Genomic DNA, 23055 nt, shown 5'->3' on the forward strand with positions numbered 1-23055 from the left:
CATCCACAGTAAAAGTTTTTCATATAGTTTTTGAAAAACAATCCCAAAAACAACTAATCCAAACGGACTTGTATTTGAAAAACAAAATGCTACAGTATTATTTTTGAAAAACAACCCCAAAAACAGCTAATCCAAACGGACCCCAAATAATTTGAGAAATTAGCCACCTTATCTTATCCTCACCTGGGACACGTGTCCACAGCCAAACCAAACCAAGCAATACTAAAAATGAAACGTCAACTAACCACAAGTTCTCAACCGTAAATTTTCTCCTTTTCTGCAAAACGGTCCTTTTCCCGGGCAGATATTCGACCCGTCCATTTCACTTTCCACAGTAAAACGACACCGTATCTCCGACACTCACTTCCTTTTATATCCCACCACCTCTTAAAAGATAAATAGTAAAATATCTTCTCATCTCCGAAGAAGAGTGAAGACTGAGAAGAAATGGTGCTGAAAATTGGCGGGAAGGGTGGCGGTGGAGTGGGCCAGCTTTTGGTGGCGGTGGCGGCGGCCTTGCTGCTCCGCTTGTTATCCTCCCCTGGACCTGAGCTCTTACCGGAATGTGAGTTTGATGATGACCAGGAGCAAAATGGGGATGCTGAAGAAGATGATGCTCCGGTGACTGGGAAAGTTCCGCCAGTTACTATCAAGTGGACGAATATCACCTGCTCTCTCTCCAATAAGGCTTCAAAATCAGTAATTTCCTGTACTTTTGTTGCTACTTTGGATGACCCTTATAATTAATTAATTGATAATTTTAGCACTAATTAATGAACTATTAACCTCAATTAGTTCTTTCCCGTAATTGATAGCTTAATTTTACTTGTCCCTTTTTGTTAAGTATAATGGGAGCTGGGAAGCAAGGTAGATTACCTCCAGCTTTTAGAGGCAGGGAACATTTACTGTCACCAATTAATGGTTTTACTGTGTTGGAAAAATCTTGGGTGAACGAGTAGACCATGGTTGTAAGTGATTGTACCACGTGCGCCAGTATTTGTACCTTTTGTAAGGTGTAAGCACTTGAAGCTGTGGTCTACTCAAGAACTTTCGGAAATTCGAAGTTTGTGCTTGCTCTAGTGAGAAAGTGACAAGGTCTTCTTCCTTTTTTTTTTTGTTCTCCTTTTCATTTTCTGTATATGTATTTTCAGTATTGACTTTTGATTTGAATTCATGTGAGATTAATTTGAAAATAAAATTATTAATGCTGAAGGAATCACCAGTTTCCACATGTAACCAACATTATCTTGAGGGACCATTTATTTGCCTCCCAAATTGAGTGAGCAAAAACCTTTAGGAGCAGTGAACTATTGCTAATATGTTTTCACCATCCTAGTAACCCTATTTCATTTCATGGTCTTGTGTTTAATATGGGATTAAGAACTAATATTCTGCCTCTTTGACACCTTACTGGTTTTCAATTTTGAAGTTTCGACACATTGTGCTCTGTTACCGTTGCAGTGTCTTATGGTTTTTAGATGGCTGTCTATATCTTTGATCTTTAATATTATTATACAAAAACAATGAAGCCATTCGATGCTTCTAGATATCTTGGAAATAGTGGCATATCATTTGTTGCTTTTAATTCATTATTTGTAGTTGAGTTCATCATATTCTTCTTCTCTTATCATTCTTTTCTGAACTTCAGGTACGGTTTTTACTTAAAGGTGTGAGTGGAGAAGCACGACCTGGTAGACTCCTTGCAATAATGGGTCCCTCTGGGTCAGGAAAGACAACCCTACTCAGCATACTTGCAGGTCAGGTGATGGCTTCACCTCGGTTGCATTTGTCTGGCCTTTTGGAGGTTAATGGACAGAAAATCTCAAAGAGAACCTATAAGTAAGCATGCCATAAAACCTTTTGACACTAACTTATATATTTGGTTTCAGATTATGTTAAATAAGAATCTCCTGTTACAGGTTTGCTTATATCAGGCAGGAAGACCTTTTCTTTTCACAGTTGACAGTTCGAGAAACATTGTCTCTTGCAGCTGAAATGCAGCTGGAGGAGATATCCTCAGTTGAGGAGAGAGATGAATACGTGACTAATCTGTTATTCAAACTAGGCTTGGTAAGGCTGCCATTTTTTTCCATACTTTATAAATTTACGTGCTCTGGTATGCATATATTTACATCCATAGGTGTGAAAAGTGACACCTAATTGCATATTTCTAAATGTGATTTGGGATGAATTATATTGTGGTGTACATTGTCAATATGCTTGTCCGAAATAATTGAAAGTTGTCTTTGGTTTGAACCAAATTTCTTTGATACCTTCTGATGGTTTGTATGAGCTTTTCTTAAAAGGTCAGTTGTGCTGATTCCCGTGTGGGGGATGCAAAAGTTCGTGGAATCAGTGGTGGAGAAAAGAAGCGTTTGTCACTAGCCTGTGAGCTTATCGCCAGTCCATCTGTCATATTTGCTGATGAACCAACAACTGGTATTCTTCATATCTGGACCATTGTCTCTTATTAAGACGTACTCCTAACCTTGTAAAATCCTAATGGGCTCCATGTGACTAGTTGGTTCTTCTGCTTTCCCTGTCTGATTCCTAAATTTTTTTCCCCCGAGCTCAATGGCATCTGATATAGTGCTTTCTTAGATTAGTTGGTATTTAACTCACATTGGGAACTTTTTCTCACTGATACCCCTCTGTTAGGCTGGTTTTTTCTCATCTTCTATGGAGATAGATAACTTCTAACTCTTACTGTGGTTAACATGCTGGTGCTTCAGGACTTGATGCTTTCCAAGCAGAAAAAGTTATGGAAACTCTACGAGAACTTGCACTAGACGGACATACTGTGATCTGCTCCATACACCAACCAAGAGGATCAGTGTATGGAAAATTTGACGACATTGTTCTTCTGGCAGAAGGTGCACTTGTTTACGCTGGTCCAGCACAAGAGACAGTGTTGGATTATTTCTCTAAATTTGGGTCAGTTGGTACTTACAAGATCTTATGAATTTCAGAATTAGATAATAGAATATTGAGATATTACTGTCTACTTCATATGATTACTCTAAATGCTAAAGCATGCAATACCTTTTCTTGTTTAGTCTGTATAGGCATTGTTTGTTCCCCCAGTATCCTTTGCTATTAATACCTAAGAAAAGCAAAAGATGCATATAAATGCAAGATTGACTCCAGATGATTTGGTTTATTTTGCAAGCTCTTTTAGATTTTTAAAGTGCACGCATCCATGTTTGATGATTCTGAACTGCTTCTGTGAGTAGCAATGAAAAATCTGTTTGACCTTCTTTTTTTTTTTTTTTTTTTTTTTTTTTTTTTTTGTACTGAAAGTCATACAACGACCATTGAAGAAGTCAAGAAGATAAGCCTGATTGATTTTATAATTCCAGTCATTTAATTTTAGCCTATGGTTGCTTTGTATTAAAAGGTAATGCAATGCTAATTGCTCTGGTTCTTGAACAAATGGATGCATTTTGTTCAACAGATTAGAAGTTGACTCTTGAAGATTTTCCTGATACACACAATTATGAATTTCTCTAGGTCTGGTTTCTTATGTGTCTCTGCATAAAACTGAATAAAAGATGATTCATACAAATTAGATGCTTAAACAGCAGAAGCACATAGCTTAACATAAAGTGACTTCCATGCATTGACAACATGCTTCTCTTTTCTCGGAACTTACTTTACGTTGAAAGGATCCTCTAGAACTGATATTGTGTATTTTACTGACTGATCTGATTGTGTGATGATAGGTATCTGTGCCCAGATCATGTAAATCCTGCTGAATTTCTGGCTGATCTGATATCTGTAGATTATAGCTCCTCTGAGAGCGTTTTTGCTTCCCAGAAAAGGATAGATGCTCTAGTTGAGTCTTTTTCCCAACAGATATCATCGACACTTTCTGCGACTCCTCTTACACGTGAAGGCTACAAGAGCAGCACATACATAAGGAAGAAATCTGTAGTTAAAAGAAAAGTTGGTTGGTGGAGGCAGTTTTGTTTACTCCTTAAGCGGGCATGGATGCAGGTAACTCCTTAAATCATCTTATTACTTGTTTCACTAACTTACTACTTTATCAGCATCCCTCGCTTCATATTGAAATATGGTTTAGGAGCTATTTGTCCAGATGTTGTAGATTTATAATACGGCTTAACACTTTCTCTTTAGCTTGACGTATAGCTGGGGTTTATATATTTGGTAGAATACATGATTCCTATTGAAAAGAAGTGCATCAACCAAGTGCACCTTTACTTGCTGGTTTTGCCTTTGAATATTTTAATATGTAATGAATGTCAAATGTGTACTTGAATAGTAATCAAAGTGGATTGTGCAGCTTGATTGTAAAGTTGCTTTGAGAATACACTCTTGATACACATATTCTAAGCAGTTGTAAATTATCTCTTTTCTTAAAAAATAATGGTAAATATAAATGTATATGTAGTAATTGACAGCTGTTCTGTAAGCTGATTTTCAGCCTTCTACTGCCCTGGGTTGCTCTCCTGAATAAAAATACCTCAACCATAAGGATTTATGGTGATATGATATTGAACTCTTATTACTACAGTCCATTGTAGCTTTTAATGTGACATGCCTTGGTACATATCTAATAAGACTTTTTATAAAGACTTTTCAAAATTCCTTTCGTGGCAATGCATTTACTCTATATCAGGGGGGGATCTGATATCCATAATAGACAAGATTATTATTATAGAAAAATCTATTTCCAATGCAACCTGTTCTACTTCTTTTGAATGCAAACTGATAGTGAACTTCCTTGCAAATCAAATTGTTCATGTGTATTACTATGGTTGGAATTGGTTGAAACCTCTCAAACGAAATTGTCTAGATGGTCTCTCCTGTTTGCTTCTCATTGTCTAACTGGCAGTCAAAGTTTATTTATACATGCAATCTGCACTTTCTTCTGGTCTTTTAGGTGCTTTTGCTTCTGAATTTATTGTGGTGAATGTACCTTTTAGGATCAAACTTCTTAATATCTGAACTTTTCTTAAGAAAACATTCTTGTTTAGAAATTCAATTTCCTACATATGGCACACGATTCAGGAGATTGATGTGACATCTTACTCTCCTCAAAATTGTGACCGTTGCATTGTGGCACTTATGCATAGAATTGTTTCTCATAGCTAGGGTATAAAAATTTCTTTCTTATATTGGTTGTTTGATAACTGTAAACTTGTTAATAGGCCTCGCGAGATGGCCCAACAAACAAAGTTCGAGCAAGAATGTCAATTGCATCAGCAGTTATCTTTGGTTCTGTTTTCTGGAGGATGGGACGATCACAGACATCAATTCAAGATAGAATGGGATTGCTTCAGGTATTAAATTTTTTTTTTTGGCTGGAATTTTCATATTCTGTAAATCTTAAATTTGTTTATTAGGCAGCCATGTGTGAATTCTTTTTTTTGGAGATAAGAGTAGAATAGTTGATTTCTTAGTTTTTCTCAAATTTGTATAATTGGAGCCTATGAAGAAGAACAAAAGATCATAAAGCCCTGTAAAAATTTGGTTTTTCAAACATGTATTGTTTTTATGGGCACCATACATTTGAAGAATTATGTGTGCATTAGAATTGAAGTCTACCTGTGCTGTTTAGATATCCATGTGGCTTTCTTTAAGGCCCCTTGTTCCTGGATATGCTTTAAATATAAATTTGAGAGCTTGAATGTGATCTAGTATCAGAGTATCAGGTTGTAGCTAATTTTCTTGGATGAAGATGATCTAGAAGTTAGATCAGTATGTTGATCAATAGTTGACAATTGAGATAATGTCATTTTCTGCCACTGAGTCTGGAGCGATAACTTTATCAGGCTAACTAAATTTTATACTTGCTTGTGTAACTTTTTTTGACGGCCTCGCTTGTTATAGATATTATACTTCCTTGGTTTTCTTTCTGTTTCATGTAAATTTTTGTTTTTATCAGTTGTCCCTCCTTTCGCACATGATTTTCTTGTCCAACACGATTTAAGTTGGGATTTACATGCATTTTTTACGCTGTTTCTTGATACATTCTTTTAAGAGTCTGGATACATCTTTTGTAATTTTAATCTCTCTATAAGGAGCTTGTACATGCATGTCCATCTTATCTTCTTTTTTTAATTTTACTTGTCCTCATAATTTAGGTTGGGGGGGAGATTTGGGAAAGAGGGGAATGCTGATCTACAACTTCAATGTCTCTCTTTTGAATGTGGGGCTTCCATCTGATCATGCAAATTTTACTTAACTGAATTTCTCAGAAACTTTCCTGTAATCTGTAGAAATTGCCATTTGTTTTTGCGGCTTCTCCTTTGTTTTATTAGTCATGGTTTTATTTACCCTAATAAAGTTTGAATTTTATAGTTAGATTGGAAATTAGCTTTCAGTTACATGGCAATTAGTAAAAAAATGCAATGAGTGTGTATCTGGATTTCTAAGTTGAGTTCTTTTCTCTCTCATCTCTTGCTCAGGTTGCTGCAATAAACACTGCTATGGCTGCACTCACAAAAACTGTTGGCGTATTCCCCAAGGAACGTGCAATTGTTGATAGAGAGCGTGCCAAGGGGTCTTATGGACTAGGGCCATATTTGCTTTCAAAGTTGTTGGCAGAGATTCCTGTTGGGGCTTCATTTCCATTGCTATTTGGTGCAATTCTATACCCCATGGCTGGCCTGCATCCAACTTTATCCAGGTAAGTTGTTAGCTTCCAGTATTTATACTGTAACTGTAATCCTAATTCTTCCAAGAGAGCATGCACAGATTTTGCTTTTTCAGGCCAAAGTTTTAGCACAAGAAAGTTGAAGTATGTTCTTATTTGATACAATTTTTTATTTTGTTGGGAAGATTCACTGTAATGATGAGAAGTTTTTGTTGGATCTCCTCAGCACCTAGTGAAATGGTTGAGAAAATGCTTTTGTTGTTAACCATATTAAGAATCTGAACAATGCAAGAACCCCTTTTTGTTCTCTGTTCTGACTGCATTGAACCAATTTCTGTTTTCTTGAAAGATCTGGGTGTAAATCATTATTTGTTTGGACTTTGAGAATTTATTGATGTTTAAAAAATGGCCGTTCTCGACAAATTGCCTGGAGTAATAGCAGAATGAGAAAGAATATATAAAATCAAAGCTGCATAACATGACACAATTTATGTAAGTTCTTATAAATGAGATTTGTCGACAGGCATCAAGGTCTGAAGCTGTGCACATGCACAAGCAACAGGATAGATAAAAATCTACAGAACTTTTAGAGCAGTAGTAGAAATCTTTTTGTCTGATTTCTGGCAGATGTTCACTGGACGTGGCTTTCTTTCTGCTTTTCCATTATACTGTGGAAACAAGTTGGGAAAAACTGAATCTCTCCTTAAATATCCTTCAAGGTCATATAAAAGAATGGATTCTGAAACTTCAATCCCTTGATCTGATTTTGACCTATAGCCCAAAAAGGGGAGCAAGGGGGGGGGGGCAAAACTTTACTTTTATTTGTTAATACGACATGGCACTTATACATGCCAGACCAGACATCTGTTCCTATAGATCATGTTCTTTGTTCAAGAGAGTGATCCAAGATGAAGATCGTACGAGTCACTACAACAATATGATAATAACTTTTCCTCCATACTCTGGCTTCAAAGATTTTTATTTCAAATAAAAGGAAGTCATAGAGCCATAGCCACTGGAGGGACCAAGCCAAGCACCAATACACTTTGAGTTGCTGCAAAATGTTAGGACTTATCTTTTCTCTTTGGAATCTGGTTATGCTCATTGATGGAAGAATCTAGTGTGTGCTGTTCCAGTTCATCTATTGCATCTTTGAACATGATTGAAGAGAATGATCTTATAAAAGTTCCAATATACCTATTCAAATTGTTCTGTGCACTGATTGACAACTTAATTCTTTGTAGATTTGGTAAGTTCTGTGGCATTGTAACTGTGGAGTCCTTTTCTGCTTCTGCCATGGGTTTGACAGTGGGGGCCATGGTTCCAACAACTGAAGCTGCAATGGCATTGGGGCCATCTCTTATGACAGTTTTTCTTGTATTTGGAGGTTACTATGTGAACGCCGAGAATACACCAATCGTGTTTCGATGGATTCCTCGAGTTTCTCTCATAAGATGGTAAAAACATGTCATATCAATCAAGTGTTAATGTCTTTTATGATTTCTGAAAGTTAAACATCATAGAAAAAGTAATGTTTTCCCATTGCCTAGGTTGTCAAACCATGGTAACACTTGTAGTGTATCAATTTCAGGGCATTTCAAGGTCTATGCATCAATGAATTTAGAGGCCTTCAATTTGATCATCAGCAGCCATTTGACATCCAATCTGGTGAACAAGTGAGTGAATTCTCTTTGCTATATTGTAGCACTGTTCTATCTTCGAAAGGTATAACAAGAGCTTCAGAATTGTGAAAGGTTCGTGATTGAACCAAGAAAGCGATTTTCACTACTTGATAAGGAGTCTCATGAATAGGCCAGATTGTGAATTTTCTCCTATTTTATAAGTGCTTAAACCATCACTTTCATTTTGTGGTCACATTGTAAGATGGGCACCAAGTGCAGCTCTGATTGACAAGTCAAGCGCCAGGAGGAACCTATCTACTTGATAAGAAGAGGCCATGACTTGTTATCGAGTCCTGTCTATGTTTCCCTCCATATGCCTCCTTGGTTTTCATATGTTTGTTTACTGCTGCTAAAGCAAAAGCTGTAACGTCACAAACCTCGATTCCTCCTTTAAAAGAGAAAAAGGGAAGAAGAGTATGCCGAATGTAATGCAGAATCTTAAATACTTTTTTATTCCAATATGCAGGCGCTGGAGCGATTCTCCTTTGGAGGCAGCACTATCAAGGAAACAGTAGTGGCTCAAAGTAGAATACTTCTATTTTGGTATTATACAACTTACCTTCTCCTCGAGAGAAACAAACCTAAATACCAGCAACTTGAGCAGCCACCTGCGGATCAAACTGAGAAACAGCCAAAGCTAGAGCCACTTGACAGTGATCCAGAAGAACAATATGAGCAAATTGAATCTCCTCTTCTAGACCAAGGTAAACCCGACCAGGGGCTAGAATCTTCTTGTCCTGGCCCTCTAAATATGTTTGAACTAGAAGGTTTCTAGTTACTTGGACATTCATGGTGTTAATATAAGGTGTGGAAATTTTTATTGATTTATCTCATACAGGTACTAATCTTAAGGAGATGAGTCTGCCATAGAGGAGGTCTCATGGTTATTTTGACATAATCAGCTAATTATAACACAGAATGTGGTTGCTATTGTACTTTTAATGCTCATAGCCAACAAATTCAATGCAAATGGCTGGCCTCATAGTTCAAAGAGCTCCAAATTTTAGGAGATCGGATACGTTTTGAGATCTACTGTGTCAAAATGATGTTTCCAGTCGTGCATTTCTTTCATGGATGTGTTCTTTAACTTCCCGAGTGGCTTCATGGGATGGAATGCAAGGCTCTATGAAAGAAAAGTTATCTTTAATATTTTATGCAGCAAGTAGTTTGCGCATTTTACAATCTTTGCACTTGATTTACTTCTATGTCGTTGCATATTTGTTACTACCACTTGTCTTTGCGGTAGATGCTTTCTTATTGAAAGTCTCTGGTTCAAGCTCTCATGGCAAAGGATGTTAGAACCTGAGAATACGAGGTTGATGACTGTGGCCCACAGGTACCTGATTGAACAAAACTCCATGTTGTCCCTTTCTTGAGAACCTCCTCCATCTGTGATGAAAGAACCTGACGAGTTCCATTTGTTGGCTGTTTAAGGTGCCATGAGTAATGAGTCCTTTGATACTTACTTATTTGATTTGTTCCGCAGCCAATTCTAATAATTTCCGGACACAGTCTCTTTATACAATCTTTACAAGGAAACAGAAAAAAAAAAATTAAAGAAAAATGAACCCAAGTGTTTTTGACACATGTCAAATTAATTACGTTCCAAGTTCATCAAAGTGTAAAAACCTGCTAATCCACTTTGACAACGGCACGGCAAGTGCTGTCAATAGCTTAAGCTGTCAGCAGCATGATTTTCTTGAAAAGAGGTGAAAAGGATGGGCTTTGACTGCAATACATACCAAGCATTTGATAGGATTAGGAGATTAATGCATGGCATCTATGAAAGCATCCTGGGATATGGTACAGCTAGATTCCACGTCCATGTTGCCAACTTCCTTGCAAGAAAATTTTTCCTCCATCTTCTACAAGTAGTTGGTATTGTGAAAGCACAATTTAGAAGCAAGTACCCAAATAGATTTAGACATCGATACAACAATACGAGTGTGTTTGTACAATTGTAGACCTTTTAAATTGGTCAAAATATTTATCCAAGAATCAATCTCTGCCCTCCAAAATTTAAATGGAGAAATTTCTTTCACCACCTAATCTACTCTTTCCTGCATTCTCTCCAACAATTTGTAAGTTTTGGAGAAGCAATTTCTTAATTCCCCTCTCTGCTTTTGACAGCCGAGATTATGGATGGCTTCACAACTAACATTAAGCTGTTGTCACGTTACTGAATTTCCTGGATTGCTTCTACGATCAACTCAGCCTCCTACCAATAATAATAATAAAAAAAAATGTTCAGTCTTGAGATTGGCAAGGACTTCTCCTGTATTTGTGGCACCGTTTCTTGAATGATTCCATGTAATAAGCCGAGTCTGATTCTTAGAAGAGGATTGCAACTACCCCCCCCCACTGTCCAAAACGTAAACAATAGTCGTACAGATTAAACTATGCGCCGTCCTCATAATCAGTCAACCCAATCTCAACGGCCACAATCACAGGGGAACCGAAGCCTAGGATAAGATCTTCAGCTTTTCTTAACAGCTTGTCCATGTGTCTGCAGCCGTAGATGTGAAATATGATAGAACCCATATGATAGAGAAAAAAAAAAGAAAGAAAATGAAACCATATATCCTTGTATCCACAGAAAGTGCAAAGCCTAAAGAGTGTTTAAAAATCTCTTTTAAGAAAATGTTCCTTTTTTTTTTTGAGGCAAGTGAAAGGTTTTAAACCAAATAGTTCTTATTATTTATAATTCTTCTCAACTTATCATCAAATTTAACCCCTTCATGAGAAAATGCTCCATTTTGATATCGCCTTTCTCCAAAATAAATTTCTATAAATGACGTTTAATTCTACAAATTCTTTTGCTTCCTCTTCTTTGAACTTTTAATTAATTAAAAGTTATATTGATACATCATTCTCCACTTTTGAAAGTTAAATATGACGAGTGGCGTCCTTTTTTCAATTCTTCCGAGAAATGAGATACACAAAACAAAATAAACTAAAACAAGTTAGAAGATGTTACTCGTCCAAGTTTATTCATCTGCATTTGCACCCTGCAATTCTCTCTATCCAAACTTCTTTTTTAATTATGTTGATGAAACTAATGATCTCCTTGAGAGTGTTGAATTAGGTGGCAAGTACGAGGGATTGTAAGTAGAAAATTTTGAATTTAAAGCCTCTCAATCATAAAAAAAAAAAAAACTAATGATCTTCTTTATTGTCATTTTCAATTGGTTGTTATTTTTTGTCCAATAATGGGCAATCAAACGGCAGTTCGGCTCCCCTACAAAAGGCTTTTGGTGCTTGCGACCTCATAGGATTCTTCGCCCTCGCGCGACAGTAACACGCGTAGCTTTCTTAAGAGTTACGATTGCAAAACTGGCACTTTTTTTAGCATCCGTCGGATAAAAAAACACTTCCTTCTTGGAAAATGCGCCGCAAGGTCGGCTGATGTCAGTTAAGACACGGTTTTGCCGCACTAAATTATGAAATTAATCAACTAATCTTTCCACCGCCACATGCATCCTCCCTTGGCAAAGTGCTATAAATACGTCAACCTCTAAAATTTATTCCCTCATCATTCCATCCAAAATCTTACGCATAAATTTTGCATTCTTGAATCTTGATTGAAGCAACCCAAAAAAAAAAAAAAAATGGCAGCATCAACTTCTTCTTCACTTTGTTCACCAGTTCATCTTCTTCAATCCAGCTCATTTTCTACTGGTACCAAAAGAATTAGCCATGCAAGAGCGGTGAATCCGAGAAGATCACGTTCAAGTTCAACTTCAGTTTCTGCAATGAGAAGATCAGAAGCTGATCACCATGACCAAAACTACAGCAGTGGGAGAATGGTGGATGAGAACATGATTGTTCTTAGGAAAAGAATCCACGAAACGAAGATGATAGAGAGGAACTACGAGCCACCCTCCGAATGGATGGACTGGGAGAAGAAATACTACACAAGTTATGATTCGATGATTTGTGAAGTCATGGGGTTCTTGCAATCGCATTTGATGGACACTAGGCCTAGCTTGGCTCTTGGGATGATTGCTTTGGTCGGCTTGAGTGTCCCAACTTCAACATTTTTGGTCATGTCTCAGCTGATGGAGTTAACCAAAGGTGTTCTTGCTGGGATTAATATATCTTAGCCAAAGAGTTCTCTTGTATCATATGTTGAGATTCGATTTATTTGTTTGTTGTGTATAGAATCCGAGACATGTATTTGATGGTCAGCTAGTCTATAAATGTATTGAAAAAGATGTAATGGTTTTATGTGAATCAGTTAATTTACCTTCCTCTAATTTGTAGTCCTGCAAGTAATTGAGCTATTGGAGCTTTATTAAATCTCAACCTTGTTGATGAATTTCAATTTTTGCGCTCAAAATTGTTGTTGTCAAGCAGAGCTGTTTCAGCCACCTATAGAAAAAAGCGAGAGTGCATATATAAGTGGGACGTCGATTCAGGATTTGTGTCTACTTGTAGCGGATCGCTCATCATCAAAACTGCTTGAAATTTGAATTTAATGGTCGATATTGAATGCAAACACGAACTCTTATAACTCTAGTTTCGATACATGAAATTGTAGTGAGTGCTTGAAAGAAAGTACTTTTATCGAAAAACTATACGTACGTACCGTACGTTACGTGAGATGTCACGTGATGCACTAGTATCAATCATCTATCACTAAACAATAGTGATAGATCATCCTTTGTAAACGTAAACAATAGCGATAGATCATCCTTTGTAAACGTCAAGATCTCATTAACACTTGCAATAATAGAAAAAATCATGTCATCAAACATATACAGATATAAAAAATCTAAAGAATAAATACAAGAATTATAAAATTATAAAAAATACCCATAATACTAATTATGATATCTGAGTCAACCCTTACTTATCTTATGTAAGTTAGTATTTTTTTTTTCTATGAATAACATGCAATAAATATTGTTTTGTAAACGTGTAACACTTAAAATGCTGTACTTAGGATAGTCAATAGTGTACTTACCTTAGAAGAATTTGTTAAAGATTACTGAAGGAAACTGTATTTAAATAGCGATTTAAATCTACTTAATTTGTATTGGATTTGACTCTTACTTATTATAATAAAAATTTCTTTGAATTCAAATTTAAAAATAGATATTAGATGATAGATGCGTGCACAAATAAAATTTTGATTGATTGATTGATTGCTATTGCCGTTAATCCAACGAAGTGCATGCATTATATAACTGTGTAAAACAACAAGTGAATTATTATTGCGAACTATTTTAAGAATTTTTGACAAAATTAAATGTCACCATAAAATAATTAAGGCTAATAATAATCTGTCCCTATGAACTTTGGAGGCAGTCATATTTTACCATCCTTAACCTTAAAAATACATATTTCATCCCCCCACAGAGATTAGTCAAACTTGAAAATTTTAACTCCATAAAAAAAGTGAGTTTTATGGTAACATCACCATTTACTTATTGACATTATTTATAGTTTATTATCATTGTTCTTTTTTTTTTCTCTAAAAAAAGCGACATTTTATTTGATCTCTATTTTCTTCCTCTAAGTTAAAAAAATGTATGGCATATCAACCATTTCTAAAAAATTTGATTAAGAATTTAATATTTGACTAATTTGACGAACAAAAATGACAATAATATTAGTCTAAAAGCTTATGTAAATCAAAATAATAATAAGTTGCTTTCTTTTTTTAAAAAAAAGGTCTAGTATTACCTTTATTTAAAAAAATTGCAATTGTGTTTACTTTTAGTATTGTGTCATTTATCCTTATTTTTATTCAAAGTCTAATAAATTGAACAAAAAACATAAAAAGGGGAACATTAATCAAATAGAAAAATTTGAAGGATATAAATTAATTGTAAATTTTTTTTTTACCATTTTTCAGTTTGTGTTTACGAATATATATACATGCCTTGGATCTGAAATGGTTGCTTTACACCAGTTGCACTCTTTTACAGTTCTAGCGTACCTCAAGCCTCAAAATGCTAGATCTACAACATTGTGAAATCTCAAATTGATAGCCTGAAATACATTTATTAACTTTATTTGGCTTTACAAGAAAAGTTAGGAGTTAGGATTTAGGACCATTGCTTCATAATTTGACATGGTTTCTAACCCCCCCCCCCCTAAAAAAAACAACAATTATTTACTAGGGTTGGGAAATTAGTTGTAGCCTAATTAATTCAGTAATTTGTGCCATTCAACCCTTTATCTAATTCATTTTCTTTATTTAGTCTGATTGTCAATAGGAAGTAAGATGAACAAATTAATATTGGTAATTGTTTATATCACCCTTTGGTTACTGATTTCTGTTCTGTCATGACTGGTGGGAATTGAGGCTAACATATTGCTTGATTAATTAGGGCTGTGCCATTAATTTCAGGGCTTATTGTGCCATACATTTATCATTTGTACCAAGAAAATAAAAAAAAAAAGAAGAAGAACAGATAAATACTTAATTGTTCAGTAATATCTCTGCATCAATAAATTCCCAAAAGCCTTGAGCCTTAATACAAGATCTTACAACTAATTATGAAATCATTAAGCCAAATCCAGAAATCAAAATAATTTTGGCGTAAAACTGTGAAGTCATAGAATAGGGGAATTGCCTGGTGGATGCGGCAATCTTTCTCCCACATCGATAGCTGAAGACGAAGAGGCGGTAATGGAAAGGCTATAATTAGGCGAACCCAAGAAGGGAAAAAGCATACCTTTCTCGGCCTTTTGGCTAAGATCAAGTGTAGTATCTGTTCTTATCAGTTTAATATCTGATACGTGAGCCATCGGCTCACTCGATATTAACTCAATTTTTTTCATAGGGGAGAGCCCGCTTCGGTAGCTTGCTACCAGGGCGCTCTCGAGCGTCGCCTTGGCTCTGCACTGCTGCCTTGGCCTGGCGCACCTATCCAAGTCTCAGTCCAAAAAATTGTTTGTATAGAGAATGCCCAAAAAAGAGGAGCTGGAAAAGATGAGGGAAAGAAAAATATTCTTGTACCAAATTTCCAATCACATGGTTCTTGATATTTTATTCCTTTGAAGTTTTTGAGAATCGAATTCTTCCCAATATATTTGTTGTATCCAAGTTTACCATGTCTGCAATGTAATCTGGCATATATATATATATGGGACCTGAAATTTTGTCAAGGAGCCCACTACCTTCAACCTGTCAAAACTCAAAAGAAGGAAAATCGGTGATGCAACTACACCTTACAGTAAAAATCAAGTGCGTATGATCACATGGTTATTGAAATCATGGTTATATTTGCTATTACAAACAATAATTTAGAGTATGTAAAGTGAGTAGTAAAAATAATAAGGGCAGTGGAATGAAAGGGAGCTCCCTTCAGTCCAAGACGTGACAGCAAAAACTGAAAACAGCTCCTGCATCATTGTATCACAAAAACATCATCTCCCTTTGCAATTTCCATAAACATTAATTTGGTTGATGAATTCGTGAACCAATGAGTCAGCAGCTGATTCATCAGCCCTCAGACTGCCTCGGACTGGACTGGAGAGAGCTCCTTCCTCCATAACCCCCAAAACTCATTCCAAGTAAATAGAAAAACCAATCCCAGTTCGTATTATATGCAACCGAACCCTTGCATGGCCCTAAAACCACCACTTCCATGAAATATTTAGCTTCTCTAGTGTGATCTATTTTGAGGAGGTATGGAGGGTGGTTAGAAAGAACTGGGGATATATATACATGGGAAGAAGTAAATGACAACAGAGACATGAAAATCTAAGTGAAATACGTACCAAGAAGTGCAGAAGATTGCATGAATAGTGCTCGTGAAAAGGAAATTCGAGAAGGAGACGTATGTCTGATGAGTGCGATACATGGAATGATGGAGCTAGTATAGGTGTCTTTGAAGAGGGGTAGCACTGATTCTTGCACCTGAGAACTGGACAAGTCTTTTGAGCTTCGTACGATAGGAAATGCAGAACATCTAATCATCCAGCTGTGTTGGTTCATGTGACAAGCTAAAAGGTCGATCATTGGAGAACGAGAGCCCTGTGTAGCATTCTATAGAATCTATATTTGGCAAACGTTGTCTTGATGGTTCTTTTTCCAGTAATGGGAAGTCTGCCAGGGAAGGGAAGGGAAGTGGTTAATAATAGCAACATTTGTTCCCAAACAAGTGGGGAATGCGTAAGGACACAAAACCTCCTAAAATTGTGGTACCTATGATGGTGGTTAAAGGCTTATTATAGACTAAATGACTAGTAATACGTATAGCTTGGGAGCAACTAACTTGTAAATAGGGATGGCAATTCTGGTCCAAATCAAGTTGGAGGGTCGGGTCTGATCCGACTCGACAGAAAATCTGTTGATTCGAACCCAACTCGTCAACCCGTGACGGATCAGGAATACTAACCCGAACCCGAAAATTTCAGGTTAACGGGTTGACGGGTCGACCCGAAATGACCCGAAACTTAATTTTAATTTATTAATTTATCACTGTAATTTCTAATAAAATTAATTTATCACAAAACTAATTACATAATCAAGTAATAAAAATTTAAATAAATAATTTCAAACCAAATCTAAAATAAATTAAACACCGTAAAAGTGTTTTATCCCAAACAAAATATAAAATAATTCAAAACAATATAAAAGTAAAAAATAATATAATATATTATTTGTCCAAATATAATAATTTCAACTTCACACAAATTAAATAAATTCATTTAGGATTAAGTAATTAATGCCTTTGAAAAAAAGAATAACTTAGTTTAGTTAGATAAAATTATTTTTATGTTTATTAAATTATTTTTAAGTTGTAAACGGGTCATATCGGGTCAAATCAGGTCACCACGGGTTGACCCGAAATCGACCTGTTTTCTTTTCGAGTTCATTGGGTTCAACCCGATTCTGACCCGAATTCTCGAAACCTCAACCCAAACTCATTAATTTCGTGTTAGGTTCGTGTCGTGTTTTCAGGTCGTGTCGAAAATTGCCACCCTACTTGTAAATCTAGTTGAGCACTCGAGTGATTGTAAGTTTTGAGTTCAACGAAACATGCACATGCATAAGGCTGTTTTTGAAGCGAAAAATTACACCCAGATTCAAGATTTTGATTGGAAGCATTTACTAAGTTACTTGAGTTCAAATTAAGTTAAAAATAAAATATCTCGTAAGAATCTTGAACATAAAGATCAAGAATAATCATTGAATGAATCCATCAAGTTCACTTCGAACTTGATATGAGTCAAGAAAAGTGAAGTTTTGAGCCAAACAGTGATTCTAGTACAAGTTAATTAGGTTTGGTAGAAGATGTAGACATGCATGATTGATGTTGCCACGCAAACATGCAACCGAAACCCTTCCCCAAGAACTAGTTTCCCCACAAATATATTTGTTGGACAAACTATTTACCCATATCCTGCAGAAGTCTGATATCTGAAATTGTTACTGCACAACAACCCCCCAAACCCCGCCCCCCCTCACCCCACACACAACACACACACACATAATAGAAGCCATAAAATGAAAAGCAAATCATAAGTCCTATGTCTCAAGTTCCAGAATAAAGGAAAAATTCATATAAATTTTGAGTTCAATTTTAGCAAGCAGCACATTGTACAAACATGCTGACCCCAACCTAGGATGTTCAATATTATTTATAGTAAAGTCATTCTAACTGGCTGGTTCACTGTCCTAACCAATCTAGTCCCTCTCCTACCGCATCCTTAAAGATCCCAATGCCTCGAAGGGTTTATTAAACAACACTTGAGGGTGGCGAACTTGCAATGATCCATGGAATTGGTCGAAATTTAACTAGAGAGGGAATACTGCGCATATCGTCCTTGTTTGCAGAAGGAAGATTATATTCTTGAGTTTCTGCTGAAACTTTTTTTTTGCCTTTGAAAAAGTTATTGATGGATTAGATGACTCGCAGTCTCCTCCTCCTTTTTAGTGGGACCTTTTGATGAATTCTTGAGAATCCGACAGAGTTTAGCTAAGCATTCTTGAGTTATCATTTCACTTGTCAACTCAACTTCTTTGCATGTTGGATTCTGCTACTCTTCTGCTCGCTTGCTTGCCAGAATTTTTGTTCATTCTCACTGTTTAGACCTTCACACAGCATGTGATCTTTTTGTTTTGTTTTCAACAAGTACATACATTCTAGTTCGGTGTAAAGGGCGATCCTAAGTTGAATTCCAGGCAGAGTTTTTCTGTCAAGGAGGAATCCTAACTCTTAAGATGAATTACTAGTTCTTATTTTAGTTCTTACAATTTTTTTTGGTTCTTACATTTCTTGATGAAGAACAAAAAGAAATTCCTTCTCTAAAAAAAGAAGAAGAAGAAGAAGAAGAAATTAAGATTGGCTTATAAGTTATAACACCTTTCATCCAATCAGAAATTGCCTTACAATTTCTTAATATATTCCCAAACTCTGGGCATGCTGAATATGAAGAATCAATAAGTAAATACTCAAATAGTAATAACCGAGTACATGCAATGGATATGCAATCAACAAATAAACGAACATATTAACTTTTAATTTTTTTTTAAATAAAATACTTAGAAGACTTTAAGTAAGCACCAAAACCTTGCATATAACACTTAAAATTGATGTAATCCAGTAGTTTAGAGGCTCAGAGCTCGATTACAACTGTCTTAATCCACCTCCTCGCTTGTTCTTTTCTCTTCTTTTTCTTTGAAAGAAAAAAATTATCTACAAAAATTCTTTCAAAAACTAAGCGACTCAGACATGAAAATGGCAAAAAAAAAAAAAGGGATAGATTCATCTTCTACTTTGTTTTTTATAGCACAAAATCATGTGTTGTGTAGTATATTATTTTCCAACAAAAAGAATCTAGAACAAGAAACTTCGGAAAGTTTGGATTGTTTTCCTAGTAATAAAAATAAGGCAAAAGTCTTAAAAGAAAAAACAGAAAGGGGGATTAAAAATAACTGGCCTAGGCTTAAGAATCTGGGCCAAGAGAACAAAAATCAGATCCTGGGCCAGAAAACATTAAATGTACTAAAGTTGGGCCAAAATCATGGGCATGCTATGCTTCTCAGTTTGATGACCGACTGGAGTTGGAAGGCCCTTATGAATACAATAGAGATTATAATAATTCTTAGCAACTGTAGATTTTAACGCTCGCGGCCCGACAGTGTAGTGTTTGATTATAGGGAAAAATTTTAAAAGAATTGGTTATTTTTAGTCCATACATAATAGTATTTGTTTAGCAGGAAAAATTTTTTTTGCACTTTTTTTGTATCTCATGAATTATGCAGAAAATTGAAAGAAAATAGTTGGTTAGACACGAAAATATGAATAATTGTCATTATTATCAGCAATTTTATTTTCCCTCAAATTTTTTCTTAGCTTACTCAAAGTGTGATTTTCATCTTCTTTTATTCTATTGTCCTATACATTACTTTCTCACACAACTCTTCCCCTATTCAAAATTTAACTATTAAAAAATTTGATAAAAAATATTATAATACTTTTTATATATATATGTAAATAAATTTGTACAAATAATTCATTATTCTTTTTTTTTCCAGAAACGGTAGAAATAATTCATTATTCAAACAAACTATCTTTTTCTAAATGAATAACTAAACTCTTCCCTCATCCAAAATTCAACTATTAAAAAATTAATAACAAAAATATTATAACACTTTTTTGATATATGTAGCAAATAAATTTATACAAATAACTCATTATTCAAACAAACTATATATCTTTTCCTAAATGAAATAGTAGTATTGTAAAAGAATTTTTTTGCAAAATGGATGACGTAGCTTTACTTCAGTCATTATCCATGGATTTTCGCACCACATCGGATCTTCCATCCCATTAGTTTATTATGTAATTTGGCGAATTAATTAACTAGAAAATTCCATTTTCCCTTCTTCTTCCGTTGACATTGACGGCTGTGTTTTATTTTTCTTCCTTTAAAAAAGCTTGTGGCTTCAAGCTCAATGTCACCATCATTCTCAACTTGCTTTCCTGAGTGGGTTACCAATTAAAAAATCAAAAGAAAAAGAAGAAGAAGAAAAAAAATTAACGCAACTTCATCAAATTATTCCTGTGAGACTCCTTCCGGAAAGAACCCATTATTCCCATTTATTCCAGAAAATTTATTTTCTTGAATGTTTCTGGTATCCTTGTATGAAGTTTGTTTTTTGGCAGTTTGTGGGATTTAAGACGAGCCCTTTTGACTACTGAAGGTAAGATTCAATTTTCTTAATTGGTTTGTGGTTCTTTTATTATTTCTGTTCCTGATTGTTGTGCTCTAGTTTATTGCTCTGTGATTATATTGTGGTGTTTGCTTCTCATCTTTGTTTAAATTCTTGCTCAAATCAGTTCAATTTGCGATCCTATGTCAAATTCCAGGATGCTGTTGATTTCGTTAGATCCCTTAACACCAATTCTTGTATTCTAATTAATCTTCAGAAGCCCTCATTAACTTTTGATTTTTTTTTTTTTTTGGCTTTCAATGTTTTACTGTTGCGTTTTAGTTGTCTTAGCTTCATTGCTGCAATTGTGTTCTTGAGCTCTTCTACTGGACTAAATTACTGTAGAACTTGATTTTAAAAAATTTGTATTTGGTTTGTTGGCTTGTTTCTATCGGTGGTTGAGCCTCATTCATGTTTTGCTAATTTTTCGAATTTTTCTTTTCCTTTCGTAGCAGAAGATAGCAGAAGGATATTGTTGATACTCTGGGAAAGGGAAAGATATTGATCTTGGTATAAATTTGTTTGAGGAAAAGATGTCGCGGTATTTGACTGAGATATATAATGACAACATAAAATCTAGCGGGGAGGATATTGTAGATGCTGTATTCCCTTTGCTGAAACTCCTGTCGCTTACGTTATTTGGATTAGTTCTTGCTCATAAGAATGTACAGATTATCCCTAAGGAAACATTCAAGCTACTCAGCAAGCTAGTTTTTGTACTTTTCCTGCCTTGCCTAATCTTTACTCAATTGGGGAAATCTATTACGGTTGCAAACTTCACAAGTTGGTGGTTTATTCCTGTTAATGTGTTAATTAGCACTGTAGTTGGTTGCATTTTGGGGTTCTTAGTAGTAATCATATGTCGCCCACCTCCAGAGCTGACTAGATTCACCATCATTATGACTGCATTTGGTAATACTGGGAATCTTCATCTGGCGATTGTTGGTACTGTTTGTCATAATGAGGATAATCCCTTTGGACCTGATTGCCATAATAGAGGCGTGTCTTATGCCTCGTTTGCTCAATGGGTTGCCGTGATTCTCGTTTACACTTTTGTGTATCATATGATGGAACCTCCACTGCAGTATTATGAAATTGTTGAAGAAGGGGGTCAGAATGATGAGCAAGAGCAACCACAGAGTGCCGATATCAGTAGACCTCTCCTTGTGGAAGCTGAATGGCCTGGCATTGAGGACAAAGAAACCGAACATTCCAAAACACCTTTTATTGCTAATGTTTTCAAGAGTATCTCAAACGTATCAGAGATGACTCTCCCAGATGTTGAAAACACAATTAAAGGAAACACCGACAGTCCCAAGTCCATTAGGTGTCTAGCAGCACCCAAAGTTGTCCGAAAGATTAAAGTTGTTGCTGAACACACGCCAGTACGGTCCATACTTCAACCCCCAACAATTGCTTCTTTGTTAGCCATAATTATTGGCATGATTCCTCAGGTCAAGGCTTTTGTTTTTGGGAGTGATGCACCTCTGGCTTTCATCACTGACACCTTCGGGATCTTAGCTGGCGCTATGGTGCCCTCTGTGATGCTTATTCTCGGGGGTATGCTTGCCGAGGGGCCCAATAAATCTAGCCTTGGGCTGCGTACCATGATTGGTATCATGGTGGCAAGATTGCTGGTGCTTCCTCTACTCGGGATTGGCATTGTGGCGTTGGCTGATAAGCTACATATCCTTGTTGATGGTGATAAAATGTTTAGATTTGTGCTTTTGTTGCAGTACACAACTCCAAGTGCAATCTTATTGGGAGCAATTGCCAGCTTAAGAGGTTATGCAGTGAGTGAGTCCTCAGCGCTTCTCTTCTGGCAGCATTTGTTTGCTTTGTTCTCCCTTTCATTGTATCTTATCATTTATTTTAAATTATTATAACATTTTTAAAGTTAGAGATTTCTCTTAACATTCATGATAGGGTGAGTTGCATGAAAGCCACCCGAACTTTAGGTGCCTTCTCTGTTCTAGATGGTTGGCTCGCACACTTTTGATGCTAAATGCCGACTGCAATGATAGTAGTACCTTTTGTTTTCAGCACACTCTCGCTCTGTTTGGGATTTTCTGTCAGCTAAATGTGGGGGGCACCACTTGTACGCTTGATTGATCAAGTATTCTACATCAATGAATTTCACTTTGTGTGTGGAACATCCTAGTTTTCTTGTTTTTGCACTTGATATATTGATCAAATGCATGGATAACTTTTCTCTGGACTAAAATTTGAGAGATAGTAGAATGTCAATTTGGAATAGCAATTTCCAGAATGAAAAAAAATAAAAGGTCACGGTGCTGTAAACGAAGGTAAATTGAATTAATGTGAAGATTTAGAAGAAAAAGGTTGTTGAGAACTAGTATCCAGAAGTTGCAGGTACTGTTTCTTTCTCTCTTAAAATATAGCTTGTTAAAAACAATCTCACGTTAGGGCGACAAAATACTACTCAGATATAGAAGAGGGATCAGGAGCATGGTGCTCATTGGAGATGATTTAGAGTATTACAGGCTCCCCGTGTGAATGTGTTGCTCCTTTTAGGTGTTCTTTTACATATTCTCTTGCAATTGTTCATTCCATTT

General features: G+C 35.8%; 2 protein-coding genes and 1 non-coding gene across 4 annotated transcripts; all 3 read left to right on the top strand.

Moving 5' to 3' along the window:
* The first annotated feature begins 321 nt into the window (after window positions 1-321).
* LOC113716938 (ABC transporter G family member 7-like) lies at window positions 322-9483 on the top strand. The gene is made up of 12 exons (XM_027241495.2): window positions 322-699; window positions 1649-1839; window positions 1920-2070; window positions 2307-2439; window positions 2733-2934; window positions 3723-3996; window positions 5172-5303; window positions 6432-6652; window positions 7864-8076; window positions 8211-8295; window positions 8768-9005; window positions 9140-9483. The coding sequence occupies exons 1-12, from the start codon at window positions 448-450 to the stop codon at window positions 9169-9171; spliced, it is 2124 nt and encodes a 707-aa protein (XP_027097296.2). The 5' UTR covers window positions 322-447; the 3' UTR covers window positions 9172-9483.
* A 5500-nt stretch (window positions 9484-14983) lies between these two features.
* On the top strand, window positions 14984-15183 carry LOC113717486 (U2 spliceosomal RNA). The gene has a single exon (XR_003454403.1). It is a non-coding gene; the product is annotated as a U2 spliceosomal RNA (small nuclear RNA).
* Window positions 15184-20136: 4953 nt separating this feature from the next.
* Window positions 20137-22632, top strand: LOC113717278 (protein PIN-LIKES 2-like). 2 transcript variants are annotated; one of them, XM_027242044.2, is made up of 2 exons: window positions 20137-20470; window positions 20932-22632. In XM_027242044.2, exon 2 carries the CDS (start codon window positions 21013-21015, stop codon window positions 22363-22365), a length of 1353 nt encoding a protein of 450 aa, XP_027097845.1. In that variant the 5' UTR covers window positions 20137-20470; window positions 20932-21012; the 3' UTR covers window positions 22366-22632. The 2 variants fall into 2 exon arrangements, with proteins under 2 accessions (XP_027097845.1, XP_027097844.1); XM_027242043.2 differs by having other exon boundaries at window positions 20935-22632.
* Window positions 22633-23055: the final 423 nt, after the last annotated feature.

This window comes from Coffea arabica, chromosome 11c (assembly GCF_036785885.1).
Source record: "Coffea arabica cultivar ET-39 chromosome 11c, Coffea Arabica ET-39 HiFi, whole genome shotgun sequence".
Taxonomy (NCBI): domain Eukaryota; kingdom Viridiplantae; phylum Streptophyta; class Magnoliopsida; order Gentianales; family Rubiaceae; genus Coffea; species Coffea arabica.